This window comes from Mya arenaria, chromosome 5 (assembly GCF_026914265.1).
Source record: "Mya arenaria isolate MELC-2E11 chromosome 5, ASM2691426v1".
NCBI classification, from domain to species: Eukaryota; Metazoa; Mollusca; class Bivalvia; order Myida; family Myidae; genus Mya; species Mya arenaria.
Window position 1 is genome coordinate 56998616 of NC_069126.1, and position 21160 is coordinate 57019775.

A 21160-nucleotide genomic window follows, 5' to 3' on the forward strand; every position below is an offset into this window, starting at 1 on the left:
TTGACTACTGCCAAATATTGTTGTTCTGAGAAGGTGGACCATCTGGTTCTTTGCGGAACCAAAGAAACTGCCTCATTAATTATTCACGTGATTTTCCTAGCCAATTTGCCCACTGTACACAAAAAACCTAGCACTGTTTCAGGGGTATCCGACTATGCCTATTCAACACAATTATGTATGAGATTTATAACTGACCTGTTAAATTTAATTGTTAAAAGGTCACAAAAGGTCACGGGTCAAGGTTACCTTCAGGTAAAAAACGATATGTTGGCGATGACCTTAAGCTTAAAAATAGTTTTTGCTCAATAACTAAAGATTGCTTGTAACCAGGAACTTAATACTTGGTATGCTAGTTGGTCATGACTAGTTGATGAATCCTATTGATTTTGAGATCAGAAGGTCAAAGGTCAAGGTCACTGTGACCTTGTGGTGAAGAAACAGTTACTGCTCAGTAACTCAAGAATGCTTGCACCCAAGAACTTAATACTTGGTATGCAAGTTGGTCATGTAGATGATCCGTATTAATGTTTACATCAGTAGGTCAAAGGTCAAGGTCATGATGACCTTGAACTTAAAAATTGTTTCCGATCAATAATTAAATAGTGCTAATGTGCCCAGGAACTTCATACATTTTGCAAACTTCGTTACTTTTTCCAAGATTAATCAACAACACATTTCTCTTCACTATTTAATATGGGTGAATAAACCAAACTTCACTGTTTGTTCGTCTCTAGTCCAAAACTACAAATTTCATGACCATCATTTATTTTTTCTCATGCTACGACCACACAATAGGGGAGACAAGCGCTTTTTCAAAAAAGCAATCTCTAGTTTTGACTGCATTTATAGTCTTTGTAAAAAATCGCCTAATGCATAATATAACAAAAATTAATCATTAAATTGTCCTTTATTTATTATTATATTCAATAAGGCCACTCCTTTTTTATTTTTTGGTTTACAAGAATTTTTGGAAAAAATGTCCACTGGGAGGTCGAAAAAAAAAAAAAGAAAAAAAAAAGAGGAAAAATGTCACAAAACATACTCTTAAAGGGTGAAAATCAGAGAACAACATAACAATATTGAAAATTTATATCATTTATTTGACATTTTAAATTCTTAAACTGCTATTAATACATGTTTTAATACACGCATAGTTTCAATTTAGTTCTAATTAAACACACAGTTTAAATCTTACATATTGTGCATATAAAACATCAATGAAATTGACAATACTACATGTATAAACTACACTTTTTATCAAAGATACATTGAATGTCACTCAGCAAGACATTTGTTTAGCTTTAAGAGTATGTTAAAGCAAAAGTGAATGCAGAACACTTAAAAACTGACCAATATTAAATTTAAAAACAAAACAAAGAGAAGGTGCATTTTACGCATTAAAATACACAAAAATTGCACTGTATTAAAACAATACATTACATTTTCTAAACATTGTTTCAGTTATTTCAATATTGGAAAATGTCAATAAAGTGAAATAATTACCAATTTTGTAAACAAGGAAGTAACTTTTATGAAGACGGGTGAGCTTTAATATTGTGAAAACAATTCCTGAAAAACTAAAAACCAAACTAGACTTAGATTTGAGTTTTAACCCTTACCATGCAGGGTCCGAATATATTCAGGCCTAGTTGTGTGTAACCCAATCCATGCTAAGTCTGGATATTTTCGGACCGGGATATTTACCATGGAATGTTCACCAAATCCATTTCAAATTCAAATCTTGCAGCAAATTACCACATCAGTACATAAAAATCACATAGCAAAATAATAAATCTAGCATGTGACTTAACTTTAAGTACCAATAATAGTAATGCACTAGTCAATTGTAACCACAGCTCCCCCAGGTGCGGGGAATAGCGGGGCCTTTGACTTTCTGTCCAGCCAACCCCGGGTGAAATCGGGGACGAACAGATGGTAAAATCCCCGCCAAATTCCCCCAAACTCCAGGGACCCTAGGTTAGGCCCATTCCCCGTTGTTTTTTTCAAAGACAAAACCACCACAATCACCCGGCACTGCTGGGCCACCTGGAAGGTAAAAACACGGCCCATTTCCCCGGCTATCCCCGGTATACCCCCAGACCTGGGGGAACCGTGGTTACAATTGACTAGTGCATAAAATGACAGAGAAATCCATAATTATGTATCGGATATTTTCATTTTCTCCCAACTCCGTCATTTTGTGTATGCGTTCACAGGGCATCTATACTCTATGTTTATTTATTTTTCATTTTAAAGAGTATTCCTTGGTTACAACAACAAATCTCATTTATTGTGAAATATCAAGTTCATTACAAATTGAAATGGACTTATTCAAAATAGTTCTCTGTGTTGTTTTATCTAAATGTTTTGCACAGTTACAACTCCCGGCATCAGTAAATGTCATTGACACATGTGTTCGACTCTCATTGTTTTTACTCTACTATTAACCCAAACATGAATAAACATGTAATCTAGAATAAACACAAGCTTTACATTGTCTCAATGACAAGTATTTCAAACCATTCTGTGATTTAAGATCCATAAACACCACCGACCGAACTTGAGATTAAATTGTGAAACTAGGTCAGAGATTAAATTGTGAAACTAGGTCAACGGTGTAAACGTAGAAATTTTACTTTCAATTTCACCACTCACATTAAGTGCACTGTTATTTGGTATTTAACCATAAAATGTTATAAAATGTTTTTCTTACACATAATTTACAGATATTTGTGTCTACTTTTTCGATGGCAGCCGCTGACACTTTTATTTTTCTTATCTATAAACAACAATATTTTCATGACCTAAATTGGCGGGGAAAAACAACAATCACGTGACAGTTATTGTTTGTGTCGGCTGTTACATTTGTCAATGCTTATTGCTATTTTAACAACTCCTGCATATTTTAATAAATAATTTCATACAAAGAATGATACGAATGCTATCGTCAATTCCGCCATTGCCAACAGTTGACTCACTCAGCCTCACATGCTATCAATATAAATTGGTGAATACGGCTACGGAACAACAAACCTGTCGAGATCTACTGCATCCGTACTCTTATCTGTTCGTTTTTTTTTGTTTCACACCAAAGTCAATACGATCGGGAAAATAATTTTGAAAAAAAGTTAAATTCAATTTTATTTTTTTTGTACTTTTCGGAAAATTAAACCTGCCGGTTTTGTAAACCAATTTATATAAAAGTAGTGGCCTAAAGATTCTGTGAATGGAAAACATCTAAAATCATAAGCTTTTTGAAATATTGATATATTTTATGTTCATGTGGCACGTAAATTTAATAATGTTCTTTCGTATTGACGTCATGTGCCTGACATCAAATTTCGACTTCAAAATGCTCAAAACATCATTATCATCGTCATCGCCAGGCCCCAATATCACAAAAAAAGTCAAATCTCAGTCTAATTCCTAACATATTTTACCACATGGCATCAAAAGTTATTAAAAAATAACATACGAGTTTACGCCTTTGAAAAGGTATTATGGCTATCATGAAATATGTTGATTTATGTCTGGTCAAGAGATTTCAATGGAAACATTTTCTACAGCATAAAATGTACTTCAGAGTACAATTCTTTTTTAAACAATTACTCGAGTCTATTTTTAACCCCGTATTGTCAAAATCTTTTCATCAACACATTTTATGAGAAAGTATGTTTTCAAAAAGTAAAAAAACCCCACAAGATTTTGAATCATAGTATGCTTTCATGTGGTAAAATGAGTTAAGATTGAGTTTTAACTTGTGATTTTTGTGATATATATGGGCCTGGTCTCACTTCTTAGCATGTATCTTAGGCAGTTTTAGTGATATCATCATGAATTTTTCAGTATTACTTCCTGAAATGTCATTTTATTCAAATACGCAATAAATGTATAATGTCTGAAGGCCCGAAATTGAGTGATGTGCATCAGCTCAAATGTTTTTCTGCTTCATTTACCAGCTTGTGCTAAGGGCTTCTACTGCCATGAAGGGGGGACACAATATCGACCACCTGGACAACAATGCCAACCCGGGAATTACTGTTTTCAAGGTTGGTCTCGAAAGCTTGATTTACATACAATTCTTTTTGTTCAAACCAGGGCTTTTTCTGCCCATTTTTGGGAAAAGACCCTAGACATTTTGGGAAACTTGCCTTGCAAAATATGAAATTTTATAGTTAAAGAACAAGGTTTCTAGACTCCTGCGAATGAAAAAATTATTAAATATTAGTTTCTTTTCTCTTTCAAAAGACCTGTAAAGGCTGAAATAAAAATTGCAATAAATCAAGACAGTTAATACAGTTGAACACCACTATTCCGAACACCGTTATATTTATCCGAAATTATTGCTATTTTGAAATTATTTATCGGTCCCTATTTTACTCCTTCTTTGTTTAACTAAATTTTTAATCTTTAATCCCAAATCGCTAGTCTGAAATAATCAATAAATGCTATTCCAAAGTTAAAATTATGGTCCCGATTTGGAATTTTACACCTATTTATCAATTTTTATTTCAAACTCTATCATGTCATAGTTTTTCACACCATACTGCAAATGCACTCAGGCATCGAATTGAGGTGACAATGGAGCACATTTAGTGAAATAGCACAACGTTTAATTTCAGTGCTATTTAAAAATGCTTCTTTAGCTCACCTTAGCCGTAGGCTGAGGGTGAACTTTTAGGATCGATGAATGTCCGTCGTCCTTGATCTGTCGGCCGTTTTCCGTCCACACTTAGTTTGTTAACACTCTAGTGGTCACATTTTTGCCTCAATTGTCATGAAACTTGGTCAGGATGTTTTCCCATTAACTACTCAGGCGAGTTCGATTATGGGTCATCTGGGATGAAAAACTAGGCCACATGACCCCAAAATAGAAAAATCTTGTCAACACTCTAGAGGCTACTTTATCAGTCCAAATATCCTGTAAATTTGTAAGAAAGGTTGTTTTGTTGATTTCTAGCTCAAGTTTGAATATGGGTCATCTGAGGTCAAAAACTAGGTCAAGGAGCCCACATATGGAAAAACGTTGTTAACACTCTAGAATTCACATTTTCAGCCCAAATATCCTGGAAATTTGTCAGAAAGGTTGTTTCGATGATTTCTAGCTCAAATTCGAATATGGGTCATCTGGGGTCAAAAACCAGGTCACAGAGCCCAAATATGGAAAAAACATCTCTAGATTTTACAATATTTCAGCCCAAATATTCTGGAAATTTGGTAGAGCTAGTGAAACTGATGGCGGGCATGTAAAATTTCCAATCTGGTACCCAGAATGGGCTAGTGGATTCAAAACAGAATTTTGTAGACAGTAAAATTACTGTTATTTGTAGTTTTTCGGAAAAGCTTTCCAAATTGTATAACATTTAACAGCTTCATATTGAAAATGAAAGTTAAATATGTGACCCAGGAGACCTCAGTGCTAGCTATGGTAATACATTTGATTTTGAAGTGAGAGCCGGCTAAAATATCAAAACAGTAAAAATTATCCAGTTTGTTTTATATTGTGAAATATTTTATTTTACTGATACTTTTATTTCTTTAAATCACCAGAAAGCATTAATAAAACATACTAATTGAAGCATACTTGGCTGTATTTTTTTTATGCCCCCACAAAGTGGCGGCATATAGGGTTGCCCTTGTCCGTACGTACGTACGTACGTACGTACGTACGTCCCGAAGATTGTTTCCGATCTAATTCTTGAAAACCGTTTGTCCAATCCTCACCAAACTTTAAACACATGTTTGTGACCATAATATCTTGATCAAGTTCGATAGTCATGGAAATCGCTTTAGTCATTTAGGAGTTACGGCCCTTTTTTGCCAAAAATTCCCGAAGATTGTTTCCGATCTAATTCTTGAAAACCGTTTGTCCAATCCTCACCAAACTTTAAACACATGTTTGTGACCATAATATCTTGATCAAGTTCGATAGTCATGGAAATCGCTTTAGTCATTTAGGAGTTACGGCCCTTTTTTGCCAAAAATACTTCAAAAATATATGTTTCCAATCTAATTCTTGAAAAGTATGTGTCCAATCCTCACCAAACTTTACATACATGATTGTGACCATAATATCTTGATCAAGTTCGATAGCCATGGAAATTGCTTTTGTCATTTAGGAGTTACGGCCCTTTATTTGCAAAAAAAGACTTGAAAAATACGTCCCGAAGATTGTTTTCGATCTAATTCTTGAAAACTGTTTGTCCAATCCTCACCAAACTTTTAACACATGTTTGTGACCATAATATCTTGATCAAGTTCGATAGCCATGGAAATCGCTTTAATCATTTAGGAGTTAGGGCCCTCAGATTATCCTGAATAATCATTATGGCTTATTTTCTGTGACAAAAAATCGAAGTGGGGGCATCCGTGTCCTATGGACACATTTCTAGTTTTTTTTTTAAATGTAATTCATTGAAATTTTATTGGAAGCTTAACTTACAAGATGGGATTAGCATATTATAACCACAACTATAATCTCAGCAAGTATGGGCATGAATTCAATGAAACTCTATGGGAAGCTTTACTTACAAGAGGAGATGCGTTATTAAACTAATGTCAATGACATTTGGTTGAATGATTTTTCCCACAGTTTATGACTATCAGCTTGAATTAAATTGAACTTTTAGAAAGGTTTACTTACAAGAGGGGATGCTGATATTATCAACTCATTTCTATGATCCGACCGGAAATTCCAATTTGATAAATTTTCCCCCTCAGTTATGACCCTTTTAATCCTATAGAGTTTCATATAGGTCCATTGGTGTCCAAGCTGTTTCTTATGGTTTTCACAGGAATACAAAGGCTGTGCCCAGCTGGCACGTTTCAACCGTATCAGGAACAGAATACATGTTTTCCATGTCCTAAAGGATCTTACTGCGCTGGGCAAGGACAAACAGCTATTACTGGAGCATGCACACCAGGGTGGCACTGTGGCGAACAATCAACCAATCAACAACCAACTCCTTGCAGACCAGGACACTTTTGCCCTCATGGTTTGTTACAGCTTTTTATAAATCAACTATTACGTATTTGACACGATACGGGTGAATCATGGTACCTAATACCAGACAATTGACAACAATATATCGTCACCTTAGTGCAATAACTGCATATAGAATAAAAGTAGATATTGAGTTCTTGCACTAAGGTGATGATATGCCAAAACTCGGCCGATATCGACCAAACTCTGCCAATATGGGTTTATGCTGTTTTGATTGGCTACAAAACTCGCCACATATAGGATTTGAGAAATGGACCCTTGTCATTGTCTGTCAAAACTCGCCTAATATGAGGAATATACTGGAAATTATTTTAAGAGGTAGACATTTTCTTTTCCTTTTATCCAACTTTTGAAAATTTTGAGCTAAAAAGTGGTTTTAACATACCGTATTATACATATGTATAGGACGCTGGCTTAGATAGGACGCAGACAAAAAACGAGTAAAAACCCTTAATATAAAAGATAGCGTGCAGCTGAAAAATGTCAAAATCAGAGACCAAAACCATTGTCAGTTTGTTATTACAGTTGTATTTAACCTATTGGTGGATTTGACGACTACTATCTTTTTGTACTCCAACAAAATGGATGACGAAAGTGAAAAATTTGGAAACAATTTACAAAACAAAGACGAAAAGACATTTTCCCCTACACTGCACAGTGCTTTATTTATAAGTATGTGCAATAACACTAAAAAGATGCAATATATGTCAAAATCACCTGTCAAGTCCAGAAATGCAGACACCATGAGTGAATAAGGGATAAATGCAACTTCAATATTAACTTAAGATAAATTAATAGAATATTTTTAACCAAAATGTTGTTCCATACATAATTGTTCATCAGTAACATACTTTATAACATAATAAGTTGATTTCATAATTTGTCCTTGAAAGGCTCAGACAAATACAGCTTAAACCTCGGACAAATAAGTGAGCCAATATGAAACACCTATAAATATAATTATCGTTTTCTTAGCGAAATACTTGTTTTTCTCAATTTTTACCTTGACTATTTGAAGAATAAGGAGAGCTATACTGTTCACCCAAGCGTTGGGGTCACACCTTGGTTAAGGTTTTGCTGCAAGCACACAAGCACAGCAACTACTTGAGGTATTGCATTGAGACTTGACACAATGGTACTCAACCATCCAATCTACTTAATTAACAAAGTTAGATAACTCTAGTTTGCATTTAATGCAAATAATAGGCCTTTATAATTTGACTTGTAAATTCTGGTTAAGGTTTTGCGTGCAAGCACACATAGGTTAATATCTCAGCAACTACTTGAGGTATTGCATTGAGACTTGACACAATGGTACTCAACCATCCAATCTACTTAATTAACAAAGTTAGATAACTCTAGTTTGCATTTAATGCAAATAATAGGCCTTTATAATTTGACTTGTAAATTCTGGTTAAGGTTTTGCGTGCAAGCACACATAGGTTAATATCTCAGCAACTACTTGAGGTATTGCATTGAGACTTGACACAATGGTACTCAACCATCCAATCTACTTAATTAACAAAGTTAGATAACTCTAGTTTGCATTTAATGCAAATAATAGGCCTTTATAATTTGACTTGTAAATTCTGGTTAAGGTTTTGCGTGCAAGCACACATAGGTTAATATCTCAGCAACTGCTTGAGATATTGCATTGAGACTTGACACAATGGTACTCAACCATCCAACCTACTTAATTAACAAAGTAAGATAACTCTACTTTGCATTTAATGCAAATAATTGCCCTTTATTATTTGATTTAGAAATTCTGGTTAAGGTTTTGCGTGCAAGCACACATAGGTTAATATCTCAGCAACTACTTGAGGTATTGCATTGGGACTTGACACAATGGTACTCAACCATCCAACCTACTTAATTAACAAAGTAAGATAACTCTACTTTGCATTTAATGCAAATAATTGCCCTTTATTATTCGATTTAGAAATTCTTGTTAAGGTTTTGCGTGCAAGCAAACATAGGTTAATATCTCAGCAACTACTTGAGGTATTGCATTGAGACTCGATACAATGGTACTCAACCATCCAACAGACTAAATTAACAAAGTTAGATAACTCTAGTTTGCATTTAATGCAAATAATAGGCCTTTATAATTTGACTTGTAAATTCTGGTTAAGGTTTTGCGTGCAAGCACACATAGGTTAATATCTCAGCAACTACTTGAGGTATTGCATTGAGACTTGACACAATGGTACTCAACCATCCAATCTACTTAATTAACAAAGTTAGATAACTCTAGTTTGCATTTAATGCAAATAATAGGCCTTTATAATTTGACTTGTAAATTCTGGTTAAGGTTTTGCATGCAAGCACACATAGGTTAATATCTCAGCAACTGCTTGAGATATTGCATTGAGACTTGACACAATGGTACTCAACCATCCAACCTACTTAATTAACAAAGTAAGATAACTCTACTTTGCATTTAATGCAAATAATTGCCCTTTATTATTCGATTTAGAAATTCTGGTTAAGGTTTTGCGTGCAAGCACACATAGGTTAATATCTCAGCAACTACTTGAGGTATTGCATTGGGACTTGACACAATGGTACTCAACCATCCAACCTACTTAATTAACAAAGTAAGATAACTCTACTTTGCATTTAATGCAAATAATTGCCCTTTATTATTCGATTTAGAAATTCTTGTTAAGGTTTTGCGTGCAAGCACACATAGGTTAATATCTCAGCAACTACTTGAGGTATTGCATTGAGACTCGATACAATGGTACTCAACCATCCAACAGACTAAATTAACAAAGTCAGGTAACTCTAGTTTGCATTTAATGCAAATAATTGCCCTTTATTATTCGACTTAGAAATTCTGGTTAAGGTTTTGCGGTGAACCACATTTAAGTCAATCTCAGCAAATATATCATGTATTGTATTGAAACTTAAGATATGTATTCCCAACTATCTAACCTATCTTATTTTTCCGCGTATAAGACAACCCCCTAACTTTGCCCATGAAATCTGGTGTTTTGTCTAGACTCGTTTATATGACGGGGTCAATTTTTAAAGCAAATACAGCTCTTGAATTTCTCCAAGTCTGTGGTAATTAGTGATGAAACGATTATCGAGTAGAATCGATAAATCGTCGCTGACAATGTTATGTCGGCGACAATCGATAGTGTTTGTCCAAAATCAATGTCGCTATTGTTACTTCCGGTAACTTTTTTTTGTTATGCGGTAAAAGTAGAGTAAATGTTCCGGTAAGTTAATTTTAACAAGGGGGGTCACTCTCACAAATGCGGTGAATGTAAACACTTTTGCTTTCAAACTTACAAACTCTCCCAAAATTACAAATATTTTATATATTTCATAAATCTTCAATAATCTGTCCCTAAGGTGTAGTGGGTTCGGTCTTACCTGCAAATACCGGGGATCCCGGCTCGATGCACTGTTTTTGAAAAAAAATGGTATCATTTGTTATTAACAAATTTATTTTTTTGTGAAAGTTTTATGAAATTGAGATATTTTTGTGAAAGTTTTATGAAATTAAGATATTTTTATGAAATTTTCAATATTACAGTTTATTGAATGTTAAGGTGTTTAACAAATATTTAATATGCATTTACGTGGATAAAGTGCTAAGATAACTTAGTTGATGCGGTGTGCATCATTTTGCAATTGATGTGAAGTATGTTTTTTCTTATTTTTTTTTCGTTAAGTTATTAAATACAGAAAGGGTTATGGATATTTATGTCTCCCCCTCTCTGGGGGAGACATATTGTTTTTGCCCTGTCCGTCAGTCCGGTAGTCCGTCAGTCCGTCCGTACGTCACACTTCGTTTCCGATCGATAACTGGAAAACCGCATGACCTAGGATCACCAAACTTGGTAGGGAGGTTGGTCGTGAGGTGTAGAGGATCCCTATTGTTTTTGGGGTCACTAGGTCAAAGGTCAAGGTCGCGGCAACCCCCAATATAAAAAACATTTCTGCTCAAAATCTTGAGAACGGTTTGACCTAGGTTCACCAAACTTGGTAGGGAGGTTGGTCATGAGGTGTAGAAGATCCCTATTGTTTTTGGGGTCACTAGGTCAAAGGTCAAGGTCGCGGCGACCCCCAATGTAAAAAACATTTCCGCTCAATATCTTGAGAATGGTTTGACCTAGGTTCACCAAACTTGGTAGGGAGGTTGATCATGAGGTTTAGAAAACTCCTATATTTTGGGGGGTCACAAGGTCAAAGGTCAACGTCGCTGTGACCTCTAATGTAAAAAAATATTTCCGTGCAATATCAGGAGAATGCTTTGATCTAGGTTCACCAAACTTTGAAGTGAGGTTGGTCATGATGTCTAGATGATCCCAATTGTTTTGGGGGTAACAAGGTCAATAGTCAAGGTCGTGGTGACCTTCCATGTAAAAATCATTTGCGTGTAATATCTTTATGTCTCCCCCATTCATGGGGAGACATATTGTTTTTGCCCTGTCCGTCAGTCCATCAGTCTGTCAGTCAGTCAGTCAGTACGTCACACTTCGTTTCCGCCCAATAACTATAGAACTCTTAGACCCAGGAACTTCATACTTGGTATGCTAGTTGGTCATGACTAGTAGATGACCCCTATTGAATTTGGGGTCACTAGGTCAAAGATCAGGGTCAACGTGACCTTGAGGTGAAGAAACGGTTTCCACTCAATAACTAAAGATCCTTTGGGTCCAGGAACTTCATACTTGGTATGCTAGTTGTTCATGACTATTAGATGACTCCTATTGATTTTGAGATCAAAAGGTCAAAGGTCAAGGTTACCTTCAGGTAAAAAATGTTATGTTGGCAGTGACCTTAAGCTTAAAAATGGTTTCTGCTCAATAACTAAAGAAAGCTTGTACCCAGGAACTTCATAGTTGTTCATGACTAGTAGATGACTCCTATTGATTTTGAGATCAGTAGGTCAATGGTCAAGGTCACCGTGACCTTCGAGGTGAAGAAACTGTTTCCGCTCAATAACTAGAGAACGCTTGCAACCAGGAATTTCATACTTGGTATGCTAGTTGGTCATGACTAGAAGATGACCCATATTGATTTTGAGATCACTAGGTCAAAGGTCAAGGTTGCCATGACCTTGAAGTGAAGAAAAAGTTTCCGCTCAATAACTAAAGATCCTTTGGTTTCAGGAACTTCATACTTGGTAAGCTAGTTGTTCATGACTAGAAGATGACCCCTATTGATTTTCAGATCAAAAGGTCAAAGGTCAAGGTTACCTTCAGGTAAAAAATGATAAGTTGGCGGTGACCTTAAGCTTTAAAATGGTTTCTGCTCAATAACTTAAGAACGCTTGTACCCAGGAACTTCATTCTTGGTACGCTAGTCGGTCATGACTAGTAGATGACCCCTATTGATTTTGAGATCAGTAGGTCAAAGGTCAAGGTTGCCATGACCTTGAGTTGAAGAAATGGTTACCGCTCAGTAACTAAAGAACACTTGCACCCAAGAACTTAATACTTGGTATGCAAGTTGGTTATGTAGATGATCCCTATTGATGTTGTGATCAGTAGGTAAAAGGTCATGGTCACGATGACTGTGAGCTGAAAAATGGTTTCCGATCAATAATTGAATAACGCTTGCGCCCAGGAACTTCATACAATGCAAACTTCGTTTACATTTTCCATGATTAATCAACAACACTTTCTTCTCTTCACTATTTAATATAATCGAATAAACCAAACTTCACTGTTGGTTTGTCTCCAGTCCAAAGTTACAAATTTCATGTCCATCATTTATTTTTTCTCAGCTACGACCACACAATAGGGGAGACAAGCGCTTTTTCAAAAAAGCAATCTCTAGTTACTTACTGTTGCAAAAAGCATGACTACAGCACCACACATACTGATTCCAGGTTAAACCATTTAAATGATCATGTTTATACTATGTATAAAGAATGTTTTCCTAAATGATATTATGAATTTTTGATTATTGTCTGCTAGTAAATCGAAATGCTTGGTCCGATTCGATTTGATTATCGATAGCAAATGGAGTCCGATTTTCAAACACTAGTGGTAATGTTCAAGCTAATTAGTCAATTATTATTTTTCCGATCATATGGTATGTTCTAACCAGCTTAGATACAATCTTGGGAGTAAATGGGGTTGTACAGTAAAGGCTGACCTATTTAAATACAAACCACTGCCATGCACCTTTGATGTTTACTCAGCTTGTACTGTTTGATCAGCATCCACTTCCACATACGATTTTTTCCAAAAAATAATGGGGCGAGTGAGCAAAATAATAATGAAAATATTTGGTTTGCATTTAGCAAAAAAGAGGAGCGAGCGAAGAGCGAACAAATATATATAGTCATTTAACTCACTTTTGCTCACATTTTATTCACTTATTAACTAAACAATGATATTGTAAACAGTTCAAGGATAAAATCCAGTGAAAGAATGATGTAACTAAAAGATAATTCTACACAATTTTCATAGTTTTCCAGTTTTTTAAACCTTTTTAAAAAGTTTTTTTCAAAATACCCTATGCATGGCTAAGTTAAAGCCTGGACACAGGTGCCAATTGTCACAGTCACCTGCCTGCCCAGTGGCATATCCAAATCTATTAACTAGGTTTCCACTTTTCCTAAGGAAAACTTGGTTAAAAATAATTCTCTATTAAAATACATTGTCATATCTCATGCCATGGAAATGACTTGGACAAGGTGACTTGAAAAATAACTCACAAAATGAATATAGGCATTGCAATCAAATATAAACTACAGCCATCACTCTTGCTTTGACTACACGATTGGCCTTGGTAGCCAGTTCCGTTCTGGAAGAGAATGTACGAAAAACCGTATTGTAAACCATTTCAGCTGAAAATATGTCACAGAAATTTTTTTTTTTTTGCTTTTCTGAAGAAATAGGTGCGGGAAATCCGATGAACAAGTTATTAATTTGGTGTGGCCTAAGTTAAATATTTGGCAGGTGTTTGTTTGGATTTCAGTTGATGGGACTTAAATTAGGAGAAATAAATAACCATTGATGATATGATAAATTTAATGTATAATAATTGATTAATTGAAATGTGTATTGAAGCATGCCAGTTAGTCTGCATGATATTCGCACAGCCTAATTGTAAGGAAAAAGTAAGTTTTATTTCTGTCATGGAAAAAATAACACGATGATATTTTTTTCAAAATTATTTAATTATAAAGGCAGTAAAATGTGTCTCCTGTGATAAACAATGTGTATGGACTAATAACAAGTGTTTGCCAATTAGAAGATATCGAGTGTTCATCTTAGCGAAACAAAGCAGACGGTCGTCTTAAACAGATGAGTGTGATCTTTTTACTTTTATTGGGGTGTCATCAGCAGACAATAAATCAGTTAGTCAGATACTGTATGGTGAATATTACTGATTCTGACTCTTGTTATTTCTGAATTTCTTATAGACTCGCATATAAAACGGGCCCCTTACTTTGATGCTAAAAATCAGGAGCCCATTTCCCGGTCTTAAAGTCGAGGAAATACGGTACTAAATTAATGAAGTAAGATAATGCCAATAATAGGCCTTTATTATTTGACTTAGAAATTCTGGTTAAGGTTTTGCATGTAAGCACACATTTACTCAACCATCCAATCTACATAAATAACCAAGTAAGATAACTCTAGTTTGCATTAAATTCAAATAATTGCCCCTTTTCTATTCAACACAGAAATCCTGGTTATGGTTTTGCATGTAACCATTTTTAAGTCAATACCTCAGCGAATACATCATGTATTGCATTGAAACTTTACACACAGGCTCCCAACCATTACCACATAGTTGTCAATATATTTTATTGCATTTTTTTCGTATTTTTCCATTAAAAAAGATTACTTGATATGTATACCTAGTAGAATTCATTCTTATGCATGATTGGCTAGTCAATGTTATCACATGATACCAAGTAGGGTATATAGCTTAAATATTTCAAATGTTTAGGATAAGCCTTCGTAGCACAGTGGATACAACACTCGACTGAAACTTTAGCAACACCAGTTTGAACCCTGTCTCAGATTTTTTTTTACTTTTTTGAATTTTTTTACAAATATGATATTTGAATTTTTTACAAATATGATATCAAAGGGTAAAAAAAATAATTAAATAATTGTCCTGAGATTCGTTACAGAAAAAAATAATTTTGGTGCCAATCTGGTGTATAGTCCCTTCAAAGAATATAGAATGACAGTTAATTGTAGATTTTAGAATATAGAAAATGGAAAATAAAATGACAGTTCTGTTGATTGTAGATTTTTGGAAAAGTGCCAACATCATGTATAGGGACATTGATTCATTTCGAAAATGAAGTAATTGAAATTGTTTCCAGATTGGGGACGTGAGAGCAGGCTTAATTTTTAGCTCACCTGAGCACAAAGTGCTCAAGGTGAGCTATTGTGATCATTATATGGCGTCTGTCGGCTATCGTTTGGCAGCCTAAAGGAAAACGTTAACAATTGGCTATAATCATCATCTCCTAAGCCCCTGAACAATTTTAATGAAATTTCACAGGAATGATCCTTGGTTGATGCTTTTTTAAAATTGTTCAAAGAAATAAATTCCATGTAGAACTCTGGTTGCCATGGCAACCTAAAGGAAAAGCGTTAACAATTGGTTATAATCATCATCTTCTCCTAAACCCCTTGGTGCATTTTTAATGAAACTTCATTGGAATGATACTTTGTTGGTGCTTTTTCAAAGTTGTTCAAAGAAATGAATTCAATGCAGAACTCTGGTTGCCATGGTCTTGCTATATGGTCTCCTTTTTTATCCCCCGCCTTACAAAGGCGAGGGGATATAGTAATGGTAGGCGCGATTCCGTGCGTCTGTCCGTCCGTCCCACATTCATTTCTTTGCATCTCCTCTTACATTTCTCATGCGATTTCTACCAAACTATCACAGATTGATGATCATACAATGAAGCAGCACATATTGTGAGGCTTTTGCAATTCGACCATTTTTGAAAGAGTTATAGCCCTTTGTTTATTTTACATTTAAAATTGGTTTCTTCAGAACTCCTGTTATGTTTTTCATGCGATTTCTACCAAACTTTCACAGATTGATGATCATAAAGTGAAGCAGCGCATATTGTCGGGCTTTCCTGATTTGACCATTTTTTAATTAGTTATTGCCCTTTGCTTATTTTACATTTAAAATTGGTTTCTTCGCAACTCCTCTTACGTTTTTCATGCGATTTCTACCAAACTTTCATAGATTGATGATCATAAAGTGAAGCAGCGCATATTGACGGGCTTTCCCGAGTTATAGACCTTTGTTTATTTTACATTTAAAATTGGTTTCTTCACAACACCTCTTACGTTTTTCATAAGATTTCTACCAAACTTTCACAGATTGATGATCATAAAGTGAAGCAGTGCATATTGTCGGGCTTTCCCGATTCGACTATTTTTTAATTAGTTATTGCCCATTGCTTATTTTACATTTAAAATTGGTTTCTTCGCAATTCCTCATACGTTTTTCATGCGATTTCTACCAAACTTTTACAGATTGATGATCATAAAGTGAAGCAGCGCATTTTGTCGGGCTTTACTGATTTGACCATTTTTGAAAGAGTTATTGCCCTTTCTTTATTTTACATTTAAAATTGATTTCTTCACAACTCCTCTTACGTTTATGACAATATAGTGACACAGCGCATATTGTCAGGCTTGTGCAATTTGACCTTTATTGAAAGAGTTATTGCCCTTTCTTAATTTTACGCATTTCTTATGTTCCGGAGAAACTACCTTTACCATTTATTGGGTTTCGTTACAAAAAATGTCCATGTGACCGCTCTGTTTTTAGTAACAAGGGAATAGATTTTAAATTTCATTAAGTCTTTAACTTAGTCACTTCTAAGGTCAGTGATTTTTTTTTCATGAAATTTACCGCCGAATAACAACTGTTTCCCCTCGCCGAAAATCGTCATATTTTCCCCAAAAAAGCTAATCAATTCCCCTCAGAAATGAATAAAAAATAAAATTATGATTTGTCAGGGTTTTTTTCCGCAATATTTATAGCTGGTATTTGGTCATGTTCCCAATGGCATAAAGTATCCTTTTTTCCCATTTCTGAATAAAAATTCCCAATCTGGAGTTCTAAAACTTCAAAAGAAAATAAGAATACAAGATGATGAAAATAAAACAAAACAGTTATTTCCTCTACATGCAAGCGTCTATTCACAGAGACATACAATGATGTAATATCTGGGTCATGGTGAAAGGTGTATTTTCATTGGTTTAACTATATTTTTTATCCAATCAGAGAGCATGTAACAAATTAAGAGTTAAAAACATGTGTCATTGTCAACAAAAGGATTAATATTTCAAAAGTGACAGTAAATTATTCGGTGCAGGAGGGGATTAGAATAACTAATAGACAATGCTGTTCTTTGTCATGCCTCACCTACATGTTTACAAACATGACATTGACCTTCATTGCCAATATTGGAAAATGACAGAACTGAGAAGTGAAACTGAAAGTAGACAACTGGGTGAAATGACCAAGTATTTATCTATTATAATGATGGTGTATTTACTTAAGGTGAATGCCTAAGGAAACATGTTGATGAAATTTTACAAATTCATTCATTTGGTTTTTGATCAATTGCAAACAAGTCTGACTATTTGGAAATTGAAAAAAAATATTGATATATTCATTCCATTCTCTCTATGAGTGTGAAACAGTCATCATTTTTAATAGACAGCAGATTTTGTATCCAATTTAAGAGGAGGAAAAGCCCATTAAATTGTCTCTGAAATTTTTAAGAAATTGTTAATTAAAAAATTGATTATTATAAAGTCAGTTAAAACAAGGGATTTCACAATGTAAGGTGTTAACAGAGTCAGTGCATATTATGATGAAAATACCAATGTTATTCATTATAGTATTATAAATTATATCCTTCGTTATTATTTATGAAGAATTTCCCAACATTGATAGGGATCTTTTGGCACAAAAATAATGTTTTACATGTTTTGATGATAGTAACTGTCATTAAAGAGAGTTGAAACAGTTTTAATAGGTTTCTTTGTTACTGGTTATTTTAAATTACCATTTTAATGTTCATTGTATTTTCCCAATTTTGGGAATTAATGCGCTTATTTTCCCAATTGTAAAGCCACAGGTGGTTTTGAAAATTTAAATAAATATCACTGAAAGTAATTATTGTTCTTTTTTTAGGTTCATAGATTCAAATAATTATTAAACACTTTATTCTTAAGAAGAAATTTCATTTCTACTTGATTATAGATAGATAGATCCCAGCAAACACATGACGTTGGATCAACGTCGGATATACGTTGGATTAAGGTCGCAACGTCGGCGACTTAAATACTATGTTGTATCAACGTCAAAATCACGAAGTCGCAATGAGACATCGAACCGACGTTGTGATTTGGTTATTGTTTGTATAAAATTGTATTTTACCTCAAAGGTCAAGGTCACACTTTGTGTTTATTCACAATGGAGTGCTGCAGATAAGGACATAGAGTATAGGGCTGTAACTTTCTCTTGTATGGACAGATTTTAAAATAACTTGCCACATGTGTTCCACATACCAAGACGACGTGTTGCGTGCAAGACCCGTGTCCCTGCCTCAAAGGTCAAGGTCACACATAGTGTTTATTCACAATGGAGTGCTGCATATAAGGACATAGAGTATAGGTTGTCGTGTCAGGGCTGTAACTTTCCCTTGTATGGACAGATTTTAAAATAACTTGCCACATGTGTTCCACATACCAAGACGACGTGTCACGTGCAAGACCCGTGTCCCTACCTCAAAGGTCAAGGTCACACTTAGTGCTTATTCACAATGGACTGCTGCATATAAGGACATAAGAGTATAGGTTGTTGTGTCAGGGCTGTTACTTTCCCATGTATGGACAGATTTTAAAATCACTTGCTACATGTGTTCCACATACGAAGACGACATGTCGTGTGCAAGACCTATGTCCGTACCTCTAAGGTGAAAGATACACTAAGTGTTTATTCACAAGGGAATTCTGAATATAAGGACATAACAGTGTAGGTTGTCAAGTATGGGTGGTATTTTTTTATGTTCAGAGGCAATTTAAAATAACTTGCCATATGTATTTTACACGTAAAGGCAAGATCAACTTTTCATGTACTGACCTTGTTCGTAGGTCAATGTCACATTCGGGGGCATTCGTCACATACTGTGACAGCTCTTGTTTTTGTTGTTTTTAAAATTTATCTTGTTGAACAAACATTAGCAGAAATACTTATATCGATATCTTCTAATCATGTCGTTTAGATAATTCCCAAAAAATGCATGTTTAATTCCTTATCTTAAAATAGACATGCGTAATTCTGAACCCATTTCGATCCGCCATATAGCTTATGGGGTGTACGAATATTGACGAGAGAAAAAGAGTCAATTTCTCCACGAGAGACTCGACTTTTTATTTATTTAAATAATACAACATGGTAAGTTGACACAATGCATGTTTCACGGTTTATAGCAATAATTTTCTGGTATTTTACAAGGCTGTTTCAATGAAATTTTAGCATACATGTAATTCAACCCGATTCGCCCTCAATTGGCATCGCGCCGATTTGTACTTTTTTGTGTGAGAAAACAATGTTAATTGTTCTCTTAACCCTTTACTTCATGTAAACCTAAGCCATTTCAGGCTGCCAGTTCATGGCTTATCAGTTCATATCAGTACCCCTACTTCATAGGAGATTATTGATATCATTGGAATTTTAACCCTAATGTATTACAAACCTATTTTCTTAGTATTTCTTTTGGTTTAATCAATAAGTCATCAATGTAAAGTTTATAGAGAATTAAATTTCCAATCCAGTCATATAAATTTTATTTTGTTATCTAAATTATTTCCGCATGATATTCATAAACAAACAGAAAAATATGTCAAATTTGATGAAAATTAATTTTTATTACACTTTTATTTATCAAACATAACACGAAATATTATATAAACAACATATCTTTATAATTCATTTAATGCAACCTGAATTGAAACAAAGATGGACAGAATTAAAAAATAGTTCACAACAAAGAAGCACGGTATATTTATATATATGATACAGAAGAAAAAAAAAGTTGATCAACAGTCACAGTACGTATAACTTTCGGTTATTTAACACTACAATGAACAAATAAAGTTATTATTCAACTACTAAATGAGGCCTGCATGCTATTGTTTACTAAATTTATATCGTTTATTGCATGTCCATGTATTGTCATTTGGGTTTGATTTTAAAAATCCTCATTGCTCGTATCCTTGTGTGCGTGACGCCGAGGTCTGAATTCTCGACGTCGTACTCAATGTCTCAAACTCATTTTAATTGAAGCCAGAATGTTCCGATTCGTCAGACAAACACTGAAATATAAATGACATTATTCAGGAATGTTGTTTTAAACTGAAGTTAACAAGAGCAGAAATTAGCTCTACATTGCATTCTTGTGTATTCGAAAACACGTGTTTCAACAGCTGATCGATGTTAAATTGGGTCATGTCAAAGTTTAACAATAGGGATAGTCATTATTTTATAACACATTTGTACTTACTTTCAATTTGTAGAAGCAGATGCGCATTTTTATGACCGGATTAGCGAAACAGAAGTGACACATATGTCCCATATAATGATTTATGGCCTTTGTTTATACAAGCCAGATGATTTTTTGTTTATCCAACATGGCCGACATTTTGACACGTTTTCGAACCATGACCTGTGACGTCAGGCGCGTGATCAATAAAATATAGTTGTATTATTGGTAGTTAATTATAACTTGCAGTATTGTGTAAATTTCCACGAGGAAAACGAGACAGGAATGCCCACAAACCTGCGCAGTCAACGTTTTACGCATCTTTGATACCAGTGACCTTATTTTGCGATTTTCCGAAATTCTTTAAATAGTAACATAGTGTTTTTTTTAGTGCATTGTATTTATCGATGTTTATACTTCATGAATATGAATTTATAGCGCATAAACAAGCATCAGGTATGAAAATAAATGCCCCTACATTACGAATACGTAGGATTACGTATCTATGAAGCTATGGATAAAACGTTAAGATCCGTATCTATGAAGCTATGGATAGATAAGTAAAATTGCGTATCTATGAAGTAAAGGGTTAATAATATCTGTAAATACTAGTATTTTCTGTGTAATTTTGATCT

General features: G+C 34.5%; 1 protein-coding gene across 1 annotated transcript in view; it reads left to right on the forward strand.

Annotated features, from left to right (window-relative positions):
- Nucleotides 1-21160, forward strand: part of LOC128235813 (multiple epidermal growth factor-like domains protein 11) — a 156077-nt gene that overhangs the window by 73748 nt on the left and 61169 nt on the right. The window contains exons 6-7 of the mRNA XM_052950606.1: nt 3960-4049; nt 6795-6995. Coding sequence (XP_052806566.1) covers nt 3960-4049; nt 6795-6995 — 291 coding nt within the window. The remainder of the gene's footprint in view (nt 1-3959; nt 4050-6794; nt 6996-21160) is intronic.